General features: G+C 41.1%; 1 protein-coding gene and 1 long non-coding RNA gene across 2 annotated transcripts in view; one reads left to right on the plus strand and one right to left on the minus strand.

Annotated features, from left to right (window-relative positions):
• The first annotated feature begins 1,174 nt into the window (after positions 1 to 1,174).
• On the plus strand, positions 1,175 to 5,863 carry LOC133465525 (uncharacterized). Its single transcript, XR_009784649.1, has 2 exons — positions 1,175 to 1,815; positions 5,132 to 5,863. It is a non-coding gene; the product is annotated as an uncharacterized LOC133465525 (long non-coding RNA).
• The window catches only part of nherf1b (NHERF family PDZ scaffold protein 1b), a 33,188-nt gene continuing 11,190 nt past the window's right edge, over positions 2,675 to 24,672 (minus strand). Inside the window, exons 2-6 of the mRNA XM_061748424.1 lie at positions 14,677 to 14,847; positions 11,199 to 11,352; positions 8,571 to 8,614; positions 4,924 to 5,028; positions 2,675 to 3,736 (exon numbers count right to left, since the gene is read on the minus strand). Of these exons, the coding sequence (XP_061604408.1) occupies positions 3,599 to 3,736; positions 4,924 to 5,028; positions 8,571 to 8,614; positions 11,199 to 11,352; positions 14,677 to 14,847 (612 nt within the window). The 3' untranslated portion in view covers positions 2,675 to 3,598. The remainder of the gene's footprint in view (positions 3,737 to 4,923; positions 5,029 to 8,570; positions 8,615 to 11,198; positions 11,353 to 14,676; positions 14,848 to 24,672) is intronic.

A 24,672-nucleotide genomic window follows, 5' to 3' on the forward strand; every position in this document is an offset into this window, starting at 1 on the left:
TAGTGAGAATTGTCCTTGACTATTTTTACGAAAGGAGATCTGGTTTTGTGTGAGCCTTGTGCTGCGGAGTAAGACAGAAAGGGCTGAAGCTTTCTAGGAGAAGGGGAAAAAAAAAAAGCTTGGGTTACAGGAGCCTGACACAGCGCGCGGATAGTGCGGCCTATGTTGCGCCTCTCCTCCATCCTTCGGAGTATTCTTCATGACACTTATTCCATGAAACTCTTCATGGCAGTCAGTCATTTTCTCCACACACACACACACACACACACACACACACACACACACACACAGGCCTATTCTTAGCACGCTGCGATGTTTGAAGGTAGATCCGGGTTGACCCTTAGTCTCACCCGAGCTTCAGCCCTTACAAGGTCCCAGAGGGTGCACACGGTTGCCAGGCAACCTGCCGTGTTTGCAACTCGCTGTGGATGTCCAGCGCATGACCTGCACCTGCCCTTCATCATCCTAATCATCCCCATCGCCCATCCTCCTCCATTCGGTGGTCGTATCATGTGTTGGGGCTTTGAAACCGCATAGGTGTACAACTTCTCCTTCTCATTTTGTTGTCAAGTGCAAACACTTAGCTTGAGTGGTGTTACGTTTCATTACTGGGTTAACCTAAACTGAGATGAACTAATCAAAATATCATTCCATTCAGTGAAGTAATGGAAAGTGACCCACTTTATGCTTTGATAAAGGGGGTGGGCAAGCCTTTGTGCTCAAGGGCCACATTTGATTTTTAAAACGGACAGATGAGCCAGGTCATAGATGAGGAAAATAAAAAATGGTTAAAATGGTTATATGAAATATATTTAGAATCATTTTTACTATCAATTATAACAATAAATACAACATTTGTAACTGTATATGTAAATTGTTTGTTTTACTGTTTAAAATTATTGAATGCAAAAAAGAATACAAATAAATACATGTATTGTGTATAGTATATTTTAATATAAAGTCATTTATTCTCATTTTTCAATGTCATGATTTATAATTAAGCTAATTACAATTGCATAACCAATCATTACGTACATGTAAAATAATTCACTTTACTGATATTTTTTATTTTACTATTTACATTAATTAATCCTCCCTGTGCCTGTTTTCATTATGATGAATCTCTCCCTGACCCTGACGCTGTTTTGTAAAAAAAAAAAAAAAAAAAAAGCACTCACACCATGGCCCCACTCACACCATGTGATTGATCATGATCAGATGATTAATTAATATATTCAACTGTACCTTATTTAGCTACACAATATATCAAATTATTAGCAACAACTCTCTCTCCGATGCAGTGCAAATCTCCACCACTGCAAACCACCATTGGCCCAACGTATCACTCTACATGAATACCTCGCCGAGGTGAACATTATTATGCTGCATGACTAAGCAGCCAAACAGAACAGGTTAAACAAACAAATAAAAAATGATTGTGCAGCTCTGCGATTGGCTGGCAACCAGTTCAGGGTGTACCTCGCCTCCTGCCCGATGACAGCAGAACTCTTTCATCATCATTTACTGTCACACTTACATAAAATAATAAGCGTGAAGATTCCTTTTCATAGCTGAAACTGTCTAGGGGTCTAACCAATATGAAGCGCAGTGAGTGCTGTGGGTTGAGCTCTGCTGTAATGACGACAGCTCCAAGGAGAGCTGAGGAGCAGGAAGGTCGCAGCGATTATTGCAAGACAGCTGCTGGAGACACACTTGGCCAGTTGGGGGACACAGGAGGGCCCCAGACGGACCCTCAAGCGGACGAAGACTGGAACGACAGGAAACCAGCAAATCTCATGGCGCACTTTGTCGGTGGTGAGTTAAAGGCGCTCTTAGTATAGTCCTGAAACTGTGACACTAACAGGCTGTTAACACAATATTGCAACATTTGAATTTAGTTTGCTTTTAGTTTTACCCTTGTAGTAGTTTACCCATTGTTTATATTCTAAATCACATACTAGTCCCTAAATTACTAAGTTACTTTTTTTTAACGGAGTCAAAAGGTTAAATCAACAGTTTGTCCTCAAGTCAGTAATTCCGTATCTTAAAAAAGAGAGTTTAAAGTCTTATATCAATAGTACAGTTAAATAAGATAGGGAGACATACTGTACATGTATAGTAGATGTGGAAAACCCCCAAATATTTTTACATTTACCTTAATAAATTTTTTTTCCTCCTGGGGTTATATTCTCTTCAATCAGTTGAGTTCTTCACCTCAGTGGGCTCACTGAAAGTAAATTACACTTTTATACTGTAACTCTAAGGAGAGCCTAAAAGCAAAATATATTGTATCACCGGCCATAACATCAAGGTCATTTGCATAATCCAACAAACACCAGGAAGGTGTTAATTGATGTAATAAATCATTAATTACAGAAGTAGATGCGTCACACTGCTGCTACTTTTTTTTTTTATCTTAATAACTGTATGCTGGTTAAGAATACTAAAATGTTACTTAAAACATTGCATTAAATATTATTAACTTGGAACAGATTCAATTCCCAGTATTTTTTGGGTGGGGGAGAAATTGTTTCACAGATTTGGTTTTTATAAAGAATGTTTTTATGCATTTTGTGTGTGTGTGTTTTGTTCTCTGACTAGTGATCACAACCCACTGGATTTTCCTACAAGAGAAAATGATATCTTATATATAGCCATGTAAATACACATGACATTCATAAGATTATGCTTTATTACAATAGACTCTTCACTCACTGCTTACACAGGCTGGCTCGTACAACAACACACAAGTCCATCATTCATTTGGAAAATAATCGCAATACTGGACAAAAGCGCAAATACTAGAGAAGCGCAAACATTCTTTAAGACATATATGATCTCGAACTAACTACAAATCACTAGAAATGAAAAAAGAAATCTCACAAATTCAGTGTTTTTTTTTAAATGAGCAAATAAAACACTTAAAACTCTGAGAGTCTTAAGTTGAGTCATGCCAAACACAGACTAAAAGATCAGAAGCTTTAGCTCATCTGACTTTCATTTTGGAGTTGATTCTATCAAAAATGTAAAAAATATACATGATATATGATATATACATACATTTTAAGAGAAACCCCTTTTAAAATCATTCCTGTTTAAAGCCATCACTATGTGTTTTTCCCAGTTAAAAACCCATTCTTGAAGGACAGCAATGACATTCATCCTCATTTTATTTATTTATTATCTCATAAAACTGTGCTAACACGTAATCAGAAGTGCTGTTATTAGAAGCAAATATTGACACAAAAAATATTGTTAACAAGTGTACAGAAATACATTTTAAGACGTATGATCCACTCTGACAGATTATCTGATAAACTAAGAGATACACAATAAACTGATTGTCAGGTGAGTGGGCGTAGCAGAAGGCACGCACGCACACATATGCGCACATTCAACAGAGTCCAGTTGTCGTTCATGGTTAGTAGTACATTACAATTAGATAATTTGCGGAATATCTTTTCATGAATAATAACGAAGAATATACCATTCATAAAACAGGATTTTTCTTTAAAAAGGGTCTTTCTGATCGTTGTGAGAATCACTGCAACACAAAATGGTGTCATTGTTGTAGTTGTGTGTCAGGCGAGCTGAAGGCCTATAGGTTGCTGAACAGTTCATTTTTCTTGGTCCAGTCCATGGCCGGGGCTCTCTTATTGGAGCGTTTCTGATGGGCCAGCTCTTTCACCTGCTGCAGGCTCATGTTCAGAGCTGGGATGGCATCCGTCACCACACCCTGGAGGCCAGCCAGACAAAGTGCTATTACCTCCATTTAAAATGCAGTGGTACCTTGACTTGCAAGTTTAAGTCGTCCCATGACCAAGCTCGTTACTCAATACACTCATACAGTACAGTAGTGCCTGGTTTTTATTTATTTTTTAAATCGCTACAAGCCATTGTTCTGATCTTTTTTGCCTTAACTTGTGAGTAAAAATGTTGGGCAGATAGTGAACAATTCTTCCAAAAAGAGCCTTCAAGCTGTTTATTACCAATCCCAGTTGAGGTTTACTGTCAAAGTAAACAAAACATCTGCCAACATCTGCGAGTTTGCTAATGAGCAAAGTTAGCCTGGTCATATTAGTTGGTGTCTGCAGGCCTCAAGCTGAGAGAGACACGCACCATCTGTGTGTTCATATAAAGACTTCCTGATGACCTCTGTTTCATTTCCATGACCTCCCTACCAAGTCAGCACAGGCAGGGCCGCAGCTCAGGCATTATATCAACGAACGATTTCTTCTCATTTTGCAGTATCGAGTAATGAAGATGGTTGGGGTAAATCTATTGGAATAAAAATATACTCGTCATTTAGGAAATGTAGTGGAGTAAAAGTGAAAGCTGCCAGAAATATAAATAACAAAATAAAGTTCAGATATGTGAAAATTATTCTTAGGGAGAGAAACTAAGTGAAGCATTTTTACTCTGTTACATATAAGAAACTCAATGTTTTTATGGAATTGTTGCTCGCTTTTGAGCTGCTCGTGGCCAAACACAAGAGGGGCTAGCAGCTAGCCTCTCCATGCTAGCAGCGCAACAGTGGCCTCACCCAAAAAAAAAATCCAAGGTCAATTAACATCAAATAAACTAACTCTTGTGGACCCTCGCTATACATCTGCTTAACTCGACTCATTCGACGCTGCGGGCTCACGCTTTAACATGTACGCCGGCCGGATTGCTAGCTACTGCCACCCCTACCGCAAATATCACTCACGCACTGAACTGCAGCTACTGCTCCACACCGTTTTGTTCACTTCACTTGAACAGCCGCGTAAATGAACTCGCTCAAATGTAAAATTTGGGCTGGCAACACAGAGTAAAAAAAAAAAAAAAATGGATCAAGTGACGGCTGAACTTGTAAGTTGGGGCACTGCTAAGTCAAGGTACTGTACTGCATGCCCTCAGATATGTAAATGTAATGTGACATACCTCAGGTGGGGTGGTTGGGGTTGTGATTGAGGCGTTGGACGAGGCATTGGATGGAGAAGGGCTGACTGACAGCTTGGAGTGCCTCTCAGCCCCTCTGCCGTTCACCTGGAAACACAAACATGAACATAACATTACCGTATCTGTGCCAACAATAAAGTCGACTTCAGAAATCCATCCACCCATTTTCTTTACTGCTTGTCTTCATTAGGACGTGGGTGAGCTGGAGCCCATCCCAAGTGACTTTGACCGAGAGGCGGGGTACGCCCTGCACTGCCTGCCGGCCGACCAGGGCGCATACAGTACAGACAAATTATTGCATTCACATTCCCAATTACACATAAGGACAATTTATAGTCTTTGTTATGTTAGAAGTTGAATAAATTCATTTCCGCTCAAAATTTGACACACAACAACCCATAATGACAACATGTACAAGTTCTATCATAAAAAAAAAAAAAAAAACACAATAAAAATAGTACCACTTATTTTATCTCGCTAAAGATAATAATAATAATCATTATTATTATTGTTGTTGTTTTTTCTGTTGCTTTAATACTTCATTTTCCTTTCAAATGTAAGACTGAATTGTATTTGCAAGCTGGACTTTGGGTGAAACACGCAGAACTTCCTACATTGGAGTTTGGAGTTTTTTGGGGGGCTTATTGTTGGTAATTAATTGATGGGAAGTTATATTGGGAAGACAGTGCTACATACACCATGAAGGAAAGGGGCGGGATGGAACACAACAGGGCAGTACGGCGGTCGTGAGCCAAGCAGTTTTACTGCTGTGTGGTTGGAATGGCTATGCAGTGCCAATCACCCATGTAAAAAATTGGAGCGCAAATGATAAAACATTCCAAGAAGTAAAGGGACATTTCAATGTACATGTACTGTACTGACGTGCACCTGGACAGAAAATAAAAGTAGTTATTCTATTCTATTCTATTCAATGATTGCATTTGCCAAGTCTTGGTGAAGTACCACACACCCCCACAGGGAGGCAGGCTTGGGTCTGTAAAGGGGCTGTCAAAGTTTGTGAAATGATGACTATTAAAATATTGATAAAAACAGACACTAAGAATATACAAGCATTATGAACGCGTTTGTAAAAAATAGAGCATGAAGAGGTCTGGGAGACTTGTATTGTAATTAGTGCAGGGGGTGTAATTTAAACCATCTGTGTGCTTGAATTGGAATTCATTTGGGGAAAGCATCACTAAAGTTCATGAAACAACAGCAACAACAAAAACATCCCAACATGTGTTTCCTGTGAGGATTTAATGTTCAATAAGTCACATGTTTCCGTCCTTTTACGGCACTCATTAACCCAAATGAGCTGATGTGACGACTTCAGGACTTTGCATTGCAGCAGCCCGCTGTTGAAGAACAACACCCCACTAAACATGAGCACGTAAAACCCATCAAAGTTCAAGAATTTTTAACCCAAACCAACACTTATCTAAAGACGACCTTGTGCAACACCGCTCAGTTTTTTAATCAGTGAGGGTTACATAACAATAGAGGACCTTCAATGCCGCACAAACAGTTCCTAACAGGAAGGCTCCGTTTTACACATTTGGTTAATATGGTTGCTCACTAGCTCATTTAGTTTTCCATTCACTTGTTGAAGAATGAAGACTGTTCTCCAATATTTGTGCAGAATTTAACACATGCAGTTGACAAAGTTGACATTACTTTTGTATTATGTATTTTTATGTCATGTTAACCTTTTTGTGTTGAGATAGCAAAAATACAAATGTGAGAAGCATGTTTAGTTTTTGCACTCCTTCAAATACATCCCCAATTCCAATGAAGTTGGGACGTTGTGTTAAAAATAAATAAAAACTGAATACAATGATTTGCAAATCATGTTCAACCTATATTTAATTGAATACACTACAAAGACAAGATATTAATGTTTAAATTGATAAACTTGATTGTTTTTAGCAAATCGTCATTAACTTAGAATTGTATGGCTGCACGTTCCAAAAAAGCTGGGACAGGTGGCATGATGTACAGCTTCAGCTGTTCAACAGTCCGAGGTCTCCGTTGTCATATTTTAGGCTTCATAATGCGGCACACATTTTCAATGGGAGACAGGTCTGGACTGCAGGCAGGCCAGTCTAGTACTACAAAGCCACTCTGTTGTAACACGTGTAGAATGTGGTTTGGCATTGGCATTTAGCATAAGCAGGGGCGTCCATGAAAAAGACGTTGCTTGGATGGCAGCATATGTTTCTCCAAAACCTGTATGTACCTTTCAGCATGAATGGTGCCTTCACAGATGTGTAAGTTACCCATGCCATTGGCACTGACACAGCCCCATACCATCACAGATGCTGGCTTTTGAACTTTGCGTCCATAGCAGTCCGCATGGTTCTTTTCCTCTTTGGCCCGAAGGACACGAAGTCCACAATTTCCAAAAACAATTTGAAATGTGGACTTGTCGGACCACAGAACACTTTTGCACTTTGCATCAGTCTATCTAAGATGAGCTCGGGCCCAGAGAGGCCGGCGGCGTTTCTGGGTGTTGTTGATAAATGGCTTTTGCTTTGCATAGTAGAGTTTCAAGTTGCACTTACGGATGTAGCGCCGAACTGTATTTACTGACATTGGTTTTCTGAAGTATTCCTGAGCCCATGTGGTGATATCCTTTACACATTGATGTCGGTTTTTGATGCAGTGCCGCCTGAGGGATTGAAGGTCATGGGCATTCAATGTTGGCATTTGGCCTTGCCGCTTACATGCAGTGATTTCTCCAGATTCTCTGAACCTTTTGATGATATTATGGACCGTAGATGATGAAATCCCTAAATTCCTTGCAATTGTACATTGAGGAACATTGTCCTTAAACTGTTCGACTATTTTCTCACGCACTTGTTCACAAAGAGGTGAACCTCACTCCATCTTTGCTTGTGAATGACTGAGCAATTCAGAGAAGCTCCTTTTATACCCAATCATGGCACCCACCTGTTCCCAATTAGCCTGTTCACCTGTGGGATGTTCCAAACAGGTGTTTGATGAGCATTCCTTAACTTTCTGTCGTCTTTTTTGCCACCTGTCCCAGCTTTTTGGGAACTTGTTGCAGCCATAAAATTATAAGTTAATGATTATTTGCTAAAAACAATTAAGTTTATCAGTTTGAACATTAAATATCTTGTCTTTGTAGTGTATTCAATTAAATATAGGTTCAACATGATTTGCAACTCATTGTATTCTGTTTTTATTTGTTTAACGCAACATCCCAACTTCATTGGAATTGGGGTTGTAATTTGAATGCTATCAATTTAATGATTCAAGTCAGTTTTTATTGAATTACATTCCATAATGTGCTTGAACTATAAATTGTACTTTTATTGTTTTACTCTTTTATTGCTGATTGGCTGGGTTGCTGGTTAAAAAACTAAAGTTATTTTTAATGGAAAGCATATAGGGTGGAGCCTTCTCTACTGTGCAGTACACACTGAAGACAATCACAGGAAAGTACGTTCAGTCCAAGTGGAATTTGGTGATTAATAACTCCTCAGAATCCAACTTCTCTTGTAAAAGCAAACCATATATGAAAGTAACTCTGCTGCCAAGCAATTATTTCCTTTTTGATCTCCTCCCAAAGGAATGAGATGCTGCATCATGCTAGCAAGTCTTACCTTCTCCTCAGTTCCTCCGTTGACACCAGGCTCAGGTAGTGGACCTGTAGACATGTAAACAACGCAAACGTTATCTCAATGATATATTGGGATACTTTCATTTGAAGACGTGCACCAGAGAGCAGAGAGCTCCACTCGCCTTTCACACCACCAACAGCTACTCTATTACACTGCACAGGTATGAGCACATCATCTATTATTCACACGTGGTTCATCTTCAATGAGATGTTCACTGCTTACTTAGCTGCTGCTCCTCTATTGCTAAAGTGAACCAAAGGCCTACTGAATGTTAGACAACAACATTTTATGTCATGGAAATTCATGTATGATTTAAGATCTCCAACATCCAAAACTTTATGTTGTAGCCATCTCTTACCTTCCATCCCCCTGTTCCCCTTACACAGCTGCTGATGGCCTATATTACAGGAGATAATAGCTAGTCCTTCAGTATTAATCTGTGCCTCGGGTCCTCCCCGCCAGTATATGTGTGTGAGTGTGTGTGTGTGTGTGCAAAATTACATGTGTATGTGTGGCTTTGCTCAGAAAGAAAACTCTCCATGTCCCAGCGCAGCTCCAAGCTGAGAGGCCACTCGGAGTGAGCTCCTTGGAAACCAAACAAAAGTGCTGGCTGGCCAGTGTGTGTGTGCGGGTGTGTGCGTGTGAGGACAGCGGAGTTAAGAGTCAGCGTGGGCAGGTGTCCTCTGAGTAGGCAGCGTGCAAAAAAACAGCCGGTTACCTGGGAAACGCCTCACGAGAATATCTTCCCTGCAGGGCCACTTGTTGTAATGAAAGACGGGGAGAGTGACCATCATGGAAACACTCCAGAAGTTTATGAAACATTTGCCCAATAGTTCGACGAAAGCACTTTTGGTTGTTACTGGGCCTGTAACGCTCCACCACGCAACTCATCCTTGTAAATACTGTTTATTACTTTCGGGGCGCGTGAGGATAAAATGCAGTATCTCTTAAATAAATGTGTTCTCTATTGAGTGCATTTCTTTCTTTTGCTCATGGGTTGCCATGCCAACAGCTGGCAGCACCATGACTACATGAGGAGTGTCTTGGAGCAGAGTTGCACTATTTGGATACGCACGCACGCACACACACACGCACACACACACACGCACACAATTGCTCGACTACGATAGAGCGCCCCCTTGGGGCTTTCGCAGATACAGCTAACTACAATTCATTATTGTCGTTAAGTAATCTTTCAAGTACCTGTACTTTACTTGAGTATTTATTTTTCTGACAACCTTTTACATTTACTACCTACATTTGTACTTTGTACTTTCTACTCCTAACTTTGGCAAAATATGCTCATTACGTTTTTCAATCTCTGTGGATGACAACATGACATAAAAAAATGGACATGAATAGGAAAGGTAAAGTCAAGCCTGGTCTTATAAGGTGGAAAAAAATTAGGGACAATAGCAGCATGGAGGATTGTGAACCAGGGAGGTAAGGTATTCCCCAACCATGGCCTTATTTAAAATATATATATATTTTATATTGTTGGTTACCAGCTGTTATTCATGGCAAATTTGTTATGGCACCTTAAAGACCACCAACTTCTGGCGTTCAAAAATTGTCTGTCTAATCTGACAAAACACATAAAGGTAATATAACGTAAGGCTGTATTTTTCCGTTGTTATCATTTTGCTAATTTAGCACTTTTTGTTATGCATGCTTATGCAGGACCTGTTGTCAGTGCACCCCTGTTTATCCTGTCAGAATTTAGCTTGCAGCAAAGCTGTGCCCAGTGAGTTTTTTTCTTTTCTTCTGAGTACGAGTACTATGCAAGTTAACAAAAGGGAGAAATTATTTTGTGTGCAGAGAATTGTTTTCACTTATTGTGCCAAGTTATCGAAACAGACAAAAAAGTACTTTAAACTTTTCCAGTCCATTTCAGAGGCTGTACTTTTTTTAAATTTTACTTAAGGAGTTGAATGTGGGCGGCTGGTTATAGCGTCTGCCTCACAGTTCTGAGGACCGGGGTTCAAATCCCGGACCTGTCTGTGTGGAGTTTGCATGTTCTCCCCGTGCCTGCGTGGGTTTTCTCCGGGCACTCTGGTTTCCTCCCACATCCCAAATACACGCATGGTAGGTTAATTGATGTCTCCAAATTTCCCCTAGGTGTGAATGTGAGTCCAAATGGTTGTTTGTTTATGTGTGCCCTGCGATTGGCTGGCAACCGGGTCAGGGTGTACCCCGCCTCCTGCCCGCTCCAGCACGCCCGCGACCCTTGTGAGGATAAGCGGCTTGGAAAATGGATGGATGGATAGAGTTGAATCAGTACTTTTACTAGAGTAGTACTTAATTAAACAAGTGTGACTACTTTTGCCACCTCTGAATCACTATGCTCGCTGTCTGTGATTCTTGGTAGAAGAAGATGACAGAAATACAAGCCGGATGAAGAGAGAGGAATAAAGAGAGTGTGACAGCAGCTTTTAGGAGCCACCAGGAGGCAAGGTCCTGCTTTTTTAGTGCCTACAGCCTGTTGACAACACAGGGTGTCTCCTGACAATAAAGCTGCAGTGGAACATTAAAAGATAATTGCAGTCATTTGCTCACTCAATAGAAAAGTAACTGCCTTCAGCGTGAGGGTGCAATTTTGTGTCTTCTCACCGGTCAGGTGGGCCGAGGCGGGGACCACTCGGCACCTGTTGAAGAAGACATCGGTGTCGGGGTCCACCACGAGCAGGCGGACCTCGTCCCCGCCGGCTTTAATGGTCGCCACAACCTCGGAGTGTGTTTTGCCCTCCACCGACACACCATTCACCTGAGGAACACACACGCACACAGACACACACACACCACCCAAACAAAAAATTATGATTTTCTTTGTTTCCCAAACAGGATTTCTTTGTCAATATTATCACTTTGTCTGCTAGAGGTCAGGAAATCCGGAGTCTGAGCACAAATGCGTTTCTTTCAAACACCAACTTGGACAAACAAAAAATGTGTTCCCACTGGTATTTCCATCAAATATAACCAGTCCTGTTTACCACTGTGAGTCTCTCATGTGACTGAATTGATGTAAAGGCGAAACTTTCTCGTCAGTGTGCTGGGATGAAATCACCATGGGAAAACATGTGAGAAATGTCTCAGAGAGTGTGTGTTTGTGTGTGTGTAATTACATCATAGGGTGGACCTGCTTGTCTAAGCCAGTCCCAGAGAGGAAGCTGGACAATAGCAGCTCGGCCAGTAATAGCCGCAACAATGGCGGTGGGCTCCCCACAAAGCCCCACTCCTCAGTGGGTGGTGAGGCTGTCTGGGGGCCCTTGGGGGGACTGGAAGCCCCTCAGCAGTTTAATCCGTTCAACCTCTCTGTCTTCGTCCATATTTCATACACCCACTTTCTTTTACTCTATGTTTTTTGCTTTCTGCAATTACACACACACACACACACACACACACTTTCTCAGTGTTAACTGAATAAAGAAAAATAACAATAAAGAGGTTGAAACACTGTGGTTGAAACAGACAGTGTTTGTTGAATTGATTTCTGCACTTGTATGAAGGATTAAATGTTACTGAAAATTTCCTGAAAATAATAAATAAAGTAAATAAAGGTTTTATGGCTGCAGAAATTTGACCCTGGTGGAAATTTCTAAATACGAACAAATCAAAATTCTACCAGCATCCTGTAACAGGTTATATTCAATCTTAAGAGGGTTCACTGTATTCCTCCTTTAAATAAATGTTGTTTCTCTGTGGTGTTTATTAGTTTGATAACAGATTAGTCCATCCATCTATTTTCAATATCTCTTGTCCGTATTTGGGTTGTGAATGAGCTGGAGTCTATATCAGCTGACTTTTGGAAAAATGCAGGGCACATACAGGTACAGACAAACACACTCACTCTTACACTTACATTCACCCATACGGACAATTTAGAGTCCTTAGTTTGGAGTCTCTGGAATGTGGGAGGAAACCAGAGTATCCAGAGAAAACCCACGTAAGCACAGGGGGAACACACAACACACAATCTCCACACCTGAAGCCAGAGCCCAAATTCGAACCAGAAGAAAAACTATCCCTGCGATTAGATGGTGACCAGTCCAGGGTGCACACCACCTTTTGGAAAAAGTCAGCTGGGATAGAATCCATCCCACCCTAATCCTAATGGGAACAAGAGATATAGAAAATGGATGGATGGGAAAATATAGTGTTGTTCACTAGACTACAACAGAAGTCTTAATTGATTGAATTAATTGTGCTTTGCTCAAGGGCACTTTGTCAGTCCTCAAATGTTGCATCTCCAGCAACAAGTCAATTTCCATACTTTTCAAAGCGGTAGGATTAAAAATGGTCACCCTTGCCGCCAGCCTCCAAGCTAGGTCCTGACAGGCTGAGTACTGCACTACTTCCCAGTCCAGAGGTGGTCAAAACCCAGACTCTTCATGACACTGATTATTCCATGGTTAGACAATTACACTCCAGGGAATTTAAGACCTCACAGATTCCCTATTAGCTCACATTCCTCTTTAGGTAGCACTTACGAAACTTTAAAACAAGATGGCACCACTTTGGTACCAGCCAGGGATTTGAGTGACTCAGACCCTGGGTGACATTGTTGCAATGCCTAAATGTTTAAAAACTCTGTTTCGTATATCATACAGTATGTTTGTTTTGTAGTTTCGCCGCAAGTGTGGAAGTCTGTTTACTTCCTATTTGTGATCCTCGCCCAAGTGGTTTTATTGCTGTGTAGGTTTGACAGCTTTTAATGGGCTGTTGATGGTCATGTTGCGTGCCAGACATTTATCACAAGAGCTGAAATGACCCAGACGCAACGAAATGCACAGCTGAAACGAGTCGTAGTTGACTGGCTCCAAGTCCTTAAGATCATGCAGAGGCTCCACAATTTGACTGCTGAATAGATGATATCCATCCATCCATTTTCTGAGCCACTTTTCCTCACAAGGGTCGCGGGAGTGCTGGAGCCTATCCCACCTGTCATCGGGCAGGAAGCGGGGTACACCCTGAACTGGTTGCCAGCCAATCGCAGGGCACATAGAAACAAATAACCATTCGCACTCACATTCACACCTACGGGCAATTTAGAGTCTTCAATCAACCTACCATGGATGTTTTTGGGATGTGGGAAGAAACCGGAGTGACCCACGCAGGCACGGGCAGAACATGCAAACTCCACACATGCGGGGCCGGGGATTGAACCCTAGTCCTCAGAACTGTGAGGCAGACGCTCTACCCAGTCGTTCACCGTGCCGCCGAATGAATGACATATCACTTTAATGTCTGTTTTTGGCATTTAAAAAATGTTCACAATAGCCAAAAAGATCAATTCTCCCCGTTGGCTTTCATTATGCCTACACCTCCTGCGCCGTTTCAATATTTGGTGTTCCCACAGAGCAGAGACACTATATGCCCGTGAGTATTGTTGTATTCTCTGTTTGTATGTGTTGCTGTCTTATATGTGTTAAAAAGCAGTTGTTTGAATGTTTATAATAGACGTCGACAGTAGGCTAATTTCAGTTAGCCTGTCTATGGAGTTTTGCAGTACATGTTAGCATTAAACTAGCGTACTTTAATGGCACGAAATTTTAGGGTTTGGCTAAATATTTTGCTGTTTAAATATACGTTTAATTCTATTTGGTTCTATGTGTCAATTTTACAGTACAATTAATCTGCGAGTGACAAATAAAGAACTTGAAGCAAGCACATTTGGCCTCTTATTTGGAGAAGTGTGCGAGTGAGCCTCTTCGTCTCTCCAAAGTGATGTTATATCTCCCATTTCGTGATTGTGAGAGCGTAAGAACAGGGCTAAGGAATACTTTAAAAGTTTTAATACGTTTAAGTGTGTTTTATTGAGGTTAGTGTTTCAACCATATGCGTGTGTGTGTTCTATCTAATAAAGGCTTTTCGTAGTCTCTCTATATTGCAGGTGGCTGTGGAACGGGGTTTCAGTGTATACACCTCAGAGTGAAAATTTAGTTTGCATTGTGGGACTAAAATTATGATAATACATTCTCTATATATGAAAATACATCTTTTCGCTCTGAAGTACAACAGCTGATCATTTCATGCTCTTGACATCATGTCACTATATTCTAGCATTGGCTTTGTGGTAATCAGTAAGTACCTGGACTATCCTGTCTTTGGGCTGCAGGCCTGCCCTCTCTGCAGGGGAGTCTTCATCCACAGCTCTGATGTACTGGCCAGGTCGCGCCCGCTCACTGTGCAGGTTGAAGCCATATCCGTTTGCCTCTCGCCGGATCACACACAGACGTGGTCGCAGCTGGGGGCTCACCTCCTGCAAGAGAGCAGAGGAAAGAAAGCAGACATTTTTAATACAGTGTGTGTGGACGCCAGCACTGATGAATTTTAAAATTCCCCCAACCATCTGCTCATGAAGAACAAGAGGCACAAAGATGACTGAGAGCTCCAGGGAATCATTAAGCATGAATATGATGCCCAGGTCAAACATGCAGGAGGTTGCTGCATGCTGATGTGCTCAGCATTGTGTTTGTAACAGTCCTCAGGAAAAGAAAACTGCACTTGGGCTCCACGTGACTCCAGCTGCTCGCTGGGAAGGAAGCGGTTCTTGAATGAAAGTGTGTGATTGGAGGGAAGTTTTGAGGAGGGGTAACCAAAGGGGCACTTGAGGAAGGGGCCCCTTCCGGCGTGTTTCAGGAGCTAACGAGGACAATGGATTCTGGGCGGTGACCTTCAACCACCTTGTCTCGCCTTGTCTCGTCCAGTCCCCTTCTGGGATGGCAGGACGCGTTATTGTCATCCAGGAAAAAAATCCCCGGACCTCCCTTCCGTTGCAGAGATGAAGCCGTTTCTTTATTTAGCTGAGAACACTGTAATAGATCTTGAATTGAAGCGGTCAGAACATTGGACAAGTTATAGGAGTGACAGCACATGGGAGAGTCAGGACAGGATAACCTTTGTCACTGTGACCTAGCTACTGCCCTCTGTCAGGGAGAAAAATGTACAACCTCTAATTATATTGAAATTGCTCCTAACCCCTCTCTAGAAAAACTGGCGAGACCCACCATGATTCAACATTTCTTTGGTCAAATGACTGTAAAACTTACTTTATAATTGTTAACTATTAGGAATGGGCATAATAATCGATTGTTCCGAATTTGGTTTATTGTGTGGAAATGGAGTGTCATGTCATGTGATCATGTCTTGAAGCAACTGAGGAAAAAGGGAGTACACTCTTTGCCTGAAACCAGCAGAGGTACTGTTCAGTATCAGCTAGTTTGCTGTCAACATGGTGAAGCCTTTAACTACTGTATCCTGCAATAGGGAAATTCTGGTTTTAATGACTCGGTGGTGTAAAGTCAGCATTCGAGCATAAGAATATCAAATAATAAAAATAAAAACAAAACTATCTGTTTACTAAGGCAAGCAACTCATTCATAGATCCTACCATCCCATTTCAAATAATATTTGAAAATAACAAATCTTAACTCCTACTCAAGGAACATTGAAGTCAACAGTTATGCAAAAGAGCATCTTTGCGCATGTCAGGTGCCAAATGAGTGTGTGCTCAACATGTTTTGTGCTGATCAGATGTGCACCTGTTAAGCACTTTGGACTCTCAGCTGGCGGGTCAATCATTACACTAAAGTGATTGTCTGCGATTTGTCTTCCTTCACCTCAAGTGCAAAGCAGAGCTCTTAACGCAATCCAAAGTACACAGCACACAGGAAAGTGATGACATTCGCCTTTCTCCTATCTTTAGGAGTTAATCCTATCGTTAATGTTCAGTTTAACTGGCCTGAACCACCATGTTTGTCAGCCTTCTTGCCTCAGGAATTGTATCTACTACATAAGATATGTCTAGTACAGTACCTACTGTTAGTTGGAAAGTTAAGATATTAAGTTTACTAAAAGCTACTCTGTATTCCCCCCCTTAACTGTGCAACAACCCTGTCAATTTACTGAAGCCCCATTTGTTGTGATACTGTGTCATCAGTGTGAAATTGAGCTACTCCTTCCATTGCAACAAATGTCATCATTATTTTGCAAATAAAGTGACATCAGTGCCTTGAAGGTAGAAGCTAGAGATGCACTGATATCAATTTTTTTGAAGTATAAGTACAAGTATATACATTTGAGTACTCGCCAATACTGGGTACCGCAACGTGATAATGCAATGACGTTTTGCAATTGTAATGAAAATGTGTTTAATTTGAACAAAATATTGTTCAAAAACACAAAACACAAAGTTTTCTTGAACATGGTATAAGTTTTACTGAAATAGAATGTTTTTTTAGAGTAATAACTGGTCATTACTGACATTTTAACATCCAACTGCATATTTTTCTAACCGTCTCGCCGCACATTTCACTTAAATGTAGCCTGTAACACAAAGCATTTCTGTTATGTTGTGTCTTACTCTGAACACATGGGGGCGCTGTGTAAAAGGCGTACATAGATAAGATACGAAGAAGTGGGATAAAGTGGGTAAAAAGAAATACAAGACTGCTTCTTAAGAATACCACAATTAAAAATGACCCAAAAAAAAAAAAAGACCTGACATTTGAAGTCATACTCTATCAAACCATCGCTTGGTGGCTGGTTTCCAGGGCGGCCACCTTCATCACCACCTGAGCAGAGCATAATATGCAATCGGCTAAAAGTGTTGTCACCCGTGTTTAGTGGCTACCCTTAAAGTATCTCCACACAGCTGACATGACTTCTACCCGCAAGGTATATGTGAGGCTGGTTAAGTGGTACAATTTAAGTGTGTAATTTTGGTGCATTTTTATGAATATAAGTGTTGAACAGACCTACAGTATTGGCACCGATCCCATACTGGTATCGGTATGCATCCGTGGTAGAAAGTGGCATTAAAAAAAACTCAGCCATGGTGTACAGTGGCCCTCTCGGGAGCATCAGAGAGGAACTCTGAAAGAAAGTTGCAATGAGCGGAATTTGCTGAACACACAAAAGCCTTGAAGGTGACCCAAAAGGACATGCTGACGTGGTTCTGCTGCTCATTGACCTTATTGTAATCTTTATTGAGGTGCACATTGCAGGTGCACAGCAACAATCTGATAAACGCAGCTAAGTTGTTAAGATGTACCGGATGTGTTAAAGCAGAGTAGTGAGGGAGTTTACTGCTAATTACTAACTGATAACTCCCTAACATACAATCAACTCAAATCGGCGACAACCTTATCTGTGGCTGAAAGACCCACAAAGCTGTGTTTCTTCACTGCATGTGCAACATAGCATGTTTCAGACAGCCTTTTATGAAAGTTTGTTTTCAGCAGATACTACCCCTAGGACTGATGTAAACAGGAAGAAATGAAGGCAGATGAACATCAGATCATTGATTTTCTTGAAGTCCTTCATATTATCTTAATATGTTGCACTATTCAGCAGGATAATCTGCCCTATTTGATGAGGGAGCCATAGCAACATACAGCATATAGACCCAAATTGGTTAACCTGCGGTGGTACTGTGTATGCTTTTGGAAAACGATTCTCAGCAATGTCAGGTTTTACACACGCTAGCCACAACCTTAGGTTAACTTGAACAATGAAATATATATGACATATTTGAGCTTTTATAAAGATAACATGAATGTGTTTATCATTGTCGCTGAACAATATGTCAATTACATACATAATATATTTGGTGGACAAAGCAGTATGATACATTTCTGCACAAGTGCAAACCGCTACCACAATAATAAAAATATTGTTAAATGAATACACTTCTGAGGATTATTATCTTTGAAATGAAATTCTTTGATAAAGCTTTTGTATTGAATCTCATTTACAATGTGTAAGTGTACACGAAAGGTTGTCCTGAAGTTTGTAGCAGAATAGCTTGCTTTATAGCATACGGAATTTGAGTAACATTCAATTACATTACGTTTAAGTTACTTATTCTTATCATGTGATGCATTCATTGTACCAACAGTTTAAATTGCTTTAAAGTCAATGCCATGTATTGAAGTTCTCTATTGTGTCGAGTAACATTGTGTCATGATGAACAACCGCTCAGTGACAAAAACTTTCCCTCTGAGGAGGGAAGTGTTACACAGGAAATGTTGACGCATCTTCTCACAATATGCTTCCCTCTGCTCCGACCAACATCCTGACATTAAAGCAAAACCTCTACACAAAAAACTCTAAATGAAGAACAAAAGGAGAGGTGCTGCATGTAAAATAAATAAATAAATAAATAAAAATGGAGCATTGACAATGATATTACAGTATGTTTATGTGTTGAACACAGCTGTTCTAAAGGTAAACAATATGGAAATCAGGAGAGGGAACCAAATGTGAAACATACTGTACATGTAAACAAGCTAACCAATGGCAGAGGAACCACAATGTGTCCTGACTGGGATCAGACAACATCTGGGGGGACAAGTAATCCAATTTAGGCTGCAACTAACGAGTATTTTCCTAATCCGCTTCTTATCCTAGGAGGGCATCCTCGGCTGGTTTGTTTGTCCCCAGGAGGCAAAAAGTCACAGCAGGACGGCCATAAATGTTGCTTAAGGGAAATAGCATGAGCAATGTAAAGAATCAAGCTCAACTTGATAAGCTTGCCACTCCAGCAGGCCTGCAGCTATACACTTCATTAGAAAGCCTTCAATTCAATTAGGATGTCTATATAATGGATGTACAACCAATGAATAACACACAATTGAACTGCAATACAGTTATAATAGCTTGTCATGCACAATTCATTCATCAGACAGACTTAGCGGTTTTTGTGGAACAATGAGTGGTGGGAAGTAATGAAGTACAAATAATTTGTTACTGTACTTATGTACATTTTTCAGGTATCTGTTCTTTACTTGAGTACTTCTTTTTCTGATGATGTTTTACTTTTACAGCCTACATTTGAACGGGTCAACATAGGGTCGTTACTTTACTGAATGATGTAACTAGAGAATATTATTATAGAGATCTTTGGGATTTTTTGAGGTGGAAAAAAACAGGGACAGCAGCGACATGTAGGAACGTGAAACACGTGGTATTAATTAAGGCAATGAAAAAACAGATACATTCGCCAGACTTCAGTGCGGGCAACGTGGGTTCAGTTCCCACTTGGTGTGAATGTGACTGCGAGTGGTTGTCTGTGTCTGTGTGTCCCCTGCGAGTGACTGGCGACCAGTTAAGGGTGTTGTCCGCCTTTGGCCCGAAGTCAGCTGGGATGGGCTCCAGCGCCCCGCGACCCTGAACAGGATAAGCGGTGTTGAGAATGGATGGATTTAATGCCAAACTTATCCAAAAGAAGGAGAAGCATCAACAAGGAGTGTTATGAGAAGAAGAATGTGAGAACAGAAGAAAAACTCTCCAGAAGTTGAAGTGAAACAGACTCAGATTCAGACTCCAGCTTCACAATAAGCATTATCACTTTTATTAAGGTTAAGAGTGTTTTAGTGTAATTGTATGTTTTCCATCAATCCATTCTCTGTACCGCTTATCGTCACTAGGGTCGCGGGCGTGCCGGGGCCTATCCCAGCTCTCTTTGAGCGAGAGGCGGGGTACACCCTGAACAGGTCGTCAGCCAATCGCAGGGCACATACAGTATAAACAAACAACCATTCACAGTCACATTCACCCCCACGGGCAATTTAGAGTCTTCAATCAACCTACCACCCATGTTTTTGGGATGTGGGAGGAAACCGGAGTGTCCTGAGAAAACCCACGCAAGCACGGGGAGAACATGCCAACTGCATACAGGTGGGGCCAGGATTTGAACCCCAATCCTCTGAACTATGTGGCAGATGTGCTAACCAGTCGCCCGCCGTGCCTCATCGTATGTTTTATACTGGTTAAATACTTTATTTCAACAGTAGAATTTTTCCTCCACTTGGTCCTCTAAGAAAGTTTGTCTCAAAATCTGAAATCAAAGGTCAACCAACATACTGTTTTCCCCTCTATTTGGTGCATTATGAGATAATGTGACATAATGTCCTATGTAACTTCATACAATTCTTTTTGCGCAATGTGCAGCAAACTGTGTTACTGTTACCAATATTACTATATACTATATATATTACTATAATAATATCCCACATTTATTCAATATGGGACATAACTTTTCATATGTCCTACAGCGTGGTGTCCAACCTACCACCCGGGGGCAATTTTCGGCCGTTCATCGTGACAACACCCCAAACTGCCAGGAACTCAAACTGCCAGTACCCCAACGGGGCCGGGGTGCGAGGGCCCGATTATAGCTGCTCGCATCTCTAGTTATTCTCTGTGTTTTAAGGAAGCTTGACACTTGAAAGAAAAGTATGATGTATGGCATATTGTGGGCTCCACAATGCAGCGCTCAGTAATATGTAAACAGGATTAAGAAGTGACTTTTGGCTTTTCCCTGTATATTCTTTAAGTAACTCATGTGAACACCATAATCCGAAGGTCAATTGTTTGATTGCTATGTAAAGATATTGGCCTTATAGAAAAAATGAAAATGGGATTTTATGTATGGACTACATGTAAATTGTACTTTGTAACTTTTAGTTTTTCCATTCAGAATTGACCAACAAGTGCATTTTTCCACCCGAGTCATTCATTTGTAGCTGGAAGTAATATTGTAAGGAAATATAATATGAAATCTATTTCCGTCATGTAAGTAAGATCTCCTCCACTACCACAAAATCTACTGTATATAAAACACTTTTAAAACGCTTTTAGAATGATAACAATACTATGAGTTGCCACATCCTATTTAATAAAGTAACCAAAATACTAGAAACAGCTCTTAATATGATGCAGCACGCTTTATCACTGTACAACTACAATGGTTACCAAAATATTCAATCCATAGCCCATCCATCACAGTGTGATCAAAACTAAACATCAGGTAGATTTGTGTTTTTATACAGCTGTTGGATTGTGAGGGTGTACTTAATGAAGTGGCCAGTAAGCGCACAAGTGCAGCCTCTCAGGCAGCTAAAGCAGAGTGTGTCCTTTGAATTTCCGCTTCTGCAAGGCTTTGGCATAAAAAATGGAAAAAGTTGTGTTGAATACCAATCATTCCGAAACAATGCCAGGCCTCATTTTATATTCCCCAAACACACGTGAGTCACAAGATTGCCTCTTCGAATCAGACGCTGCATTGACTCGCTCATAGTTTTTCTTTCTTAGGAGCTGGAGTTGGCATCTTTATCTCATAGAGGTCTTTATAAATTGTGTGGATTGGTTCTGGTGTTGGTGGAGTGCACATAAAAATATTTGGAAAATAATTTGTTAATCGTTAACTTCAGTCATATGCCCATTTGTAGTCAACGTGGTATCAAGGGAATGATCCACACCACAGAATCAGATTAGTACTGTACCTCCAATTCAATACAATTTATGCATTAATATTAACACTGTATTGTATATTAAAATATTAAGTATATGATATGGGTATTAGCCCCAAAAAAGCTGTATCATCTGTTGAGTGCTGACAGGCTGCACTGCACATTGTGCTTAATGGAGAGTGGTTTTAGCTGCAAGGCTGATGTAGGGGAGGCAGTCTGTGGTTTGTGTGAGTACCAAGGAGTGTGTGTTTGTGTTGTCTGTGAGGGGCTGAAGGGCTGCCACTCATTCTACTAGCGCAACTGCAGGCATGCCATGCACACATTGTGAAGCATCTCTGGCTGCAAGCTCTTTTAACCTCAAGCACGGACCTGCTCATCTGACACAACTTCTGTTACTGCAGCAGAACAAAAAGAGCTGAAATGTCTAAGTGGAGTTTTTTTTTTTTTTTTTTATAGTATCAATTGGCCTCCTTCTGTCCAAGCATCTGCTACAGTATGCTGCGCTGAAAGTGAAGCTGTCACGCTCAGCTGGTCACTCTTTCAAGTCTCTACCGTTGCTTATTCTCCTCTCATTCCCTCATTGAGAGGGGGCGGTGCTCCCACAAGTTTGGCTCCTTTGATCAGTATCAAGAGCAACTGCACAGTGACACTCTGCCAGGCACCATGGTTACTTGGTGTCATGACAAATCAGGCAGCCTTGAGGGCCTTGTGATTGTCATGTGTCGTTTTTGCCACAGATTAACAACGCCCCAGACGAACGCACTAAATGTTTGATGGCTTCACCATTGTGAACTTGGTCCCTTTTTAACCAACACACTGCAGGTTTTATGCTCTTGAGTGCATGTGGTGCACCACTCTCCCAGGCGGCACGGGGGTGTTGGATTTCAAGCAGGACCATTGGACCGGCTGCGAGGCAGGCAGAGGAGGGAAACAAAGCAAACTACTGTCCCCGACTTCCATTCCAGGATGGGACAAATGCAACAAAAGACCCCAAAGCTACATTCTCAAGAGGGTTCCCATTACAATACACACAATAGGGGAAAGGCCTGAAAATAGACAATGTCAGACAACACAGCGGGGGTAAAGACTGATAAGACAAAATTAACAGACTGGGCTATCTTGAGGATCTGCTCACAGGTTCAGCCCTGTGGCTAAAGTCTGCAGCACAGTCTTCTTTTTTTTGTAAACACATCTAGATGACCTGCCGCTGACTGACACCTCAGTCCTATCAAACAACAAGTTTTATCTCCTCAGCCATTCTTCCTGTCCTCAATCCTCCACCCCTGCTGAGCGGAATCCCCCAATGTTCCTCTCTTGCCTTCAAGCTCACAAAGACAACTCATAGATTAATGTGAGAGAGTCCAGGACACTTAAGAGAAAGTATGAGTATATGACTTGCACTAGAAATGCATGATAGAAGAGCACAACTCATCATTGTTAAGGGTGTTATGGTACAAGTACTCGTACTCTGATTTTTGTGGAACAGAAAATTTGGCAAAGAGCCGTACAGAATGGTAAGATATCCCACACGGGACATACGTACAGTATTGCGTTAGGGACAGGAACTCTAATTGCCTTGTGACCTAGCCACAAGCTTCTCTGAAAACAAATACAGTGCAGCTCAGCCTCTCACTACTGCACATCATGGCTAGCGATATGATTTTATTAATACTTTATGTCAAACGTGTTAAAACATTTGAACACGAATCACAGGAATGCAGAGATCGGTGCAGCGCACTTACTACAAAGATTACTCTCGCTACATTCATATGTATATATTATACTACCGCCTGGTGGCCAAGGCACACACACCAGAAGAAGCACAATGAATTAATCATGGTACACAAACAATTAACTTTGTTAACATTCCTGTTATTGTTGTATGTTTTCATATAGTCCAAAAAAAACATTACACATTTTTTTGATGGTGTTTTATTGGATGGCTTTAACAGATAAATGTCTATTAATTTCAATAGGGAACGTTGATTTGAGATTACCGTGTTTGGAGTTCCGAGCGTCATGGAACAAATTAAACTGGTTAGTTAAGACACCACTGTATACATATCTACAAAAACAAAGAGGAGGTAAAGAAAGTCATGTACAGTGACTCACTATATCTATATTTTCAATGTATGCTGTAAATTTTTGGTGGTAAAAGAAACACTTCCTAGCCTAAAACATTGAAACCGTAAAAACACAAAAAAAACGAAAAATGTATTATAACACGTTTTAAGGAATCAAATGCACATAGTGTACAGTAGTCTACTACTGTGCATTACTGTATGTTTAGAGTTTAAAAGGTGTTTAAAAGTACAGAAAGTGTTTATAAGAATATGGCAGAGGTTGATAGGAGAGTGGGGAAGACCAAAGGCTTCTTTATACTCGCGCGGACGGCGACTCGAGCGCAACCCACGCGCACAGTTTTGAAAATGTACTGCAGTTCACCTCCAAGTTGGGGGTGTCGCTACCACTGGTATTGGCAAGGACGCCACAGGGTGGAGTTTCCGCTAAATTTTTTGGGCCATTTCCGGTGGCCGTTTTTACTTTCCTTTCCGTAACAAGGACCAAAGAAACAACAATGGCGACCGTGGAACAGTGTCTGCTAGAACAAATGGACCTAGATTACCAGATGATACGTTTAATTATGCTGCAAAATCGATCGAGAAGGCGGCGGCGTAGATTCTATGTAGACCCAAGGGGCACGCTGAGTACGTCATGACAGCATGTGATTAAAACAGACCAATCACGAGAGATGATCTCCGCGGCGTTCGACGCACAGCAACAATTTTTGACGTGTGCGCGGCAAGCTACACAGACAGGCCACGCGGGGC

The sequence above is a fragment of the Phyllopteryx taeniolatus genome, chromosome 16, assembly GCF_024500385.1.
Source record: "Phyllopteryx taeniolatus isolate TA_2022b chromosome 16, UOR_Ptae_1.2, whole genome shotgun sequence".
Taxonomy (NCBI): Eukaryota; Metazoa; Chordata; class Actinopteri; order Syngnathiformes; family Syngnathidae; genus Phyllopteryx; species Phyllopteryx taeniolatus.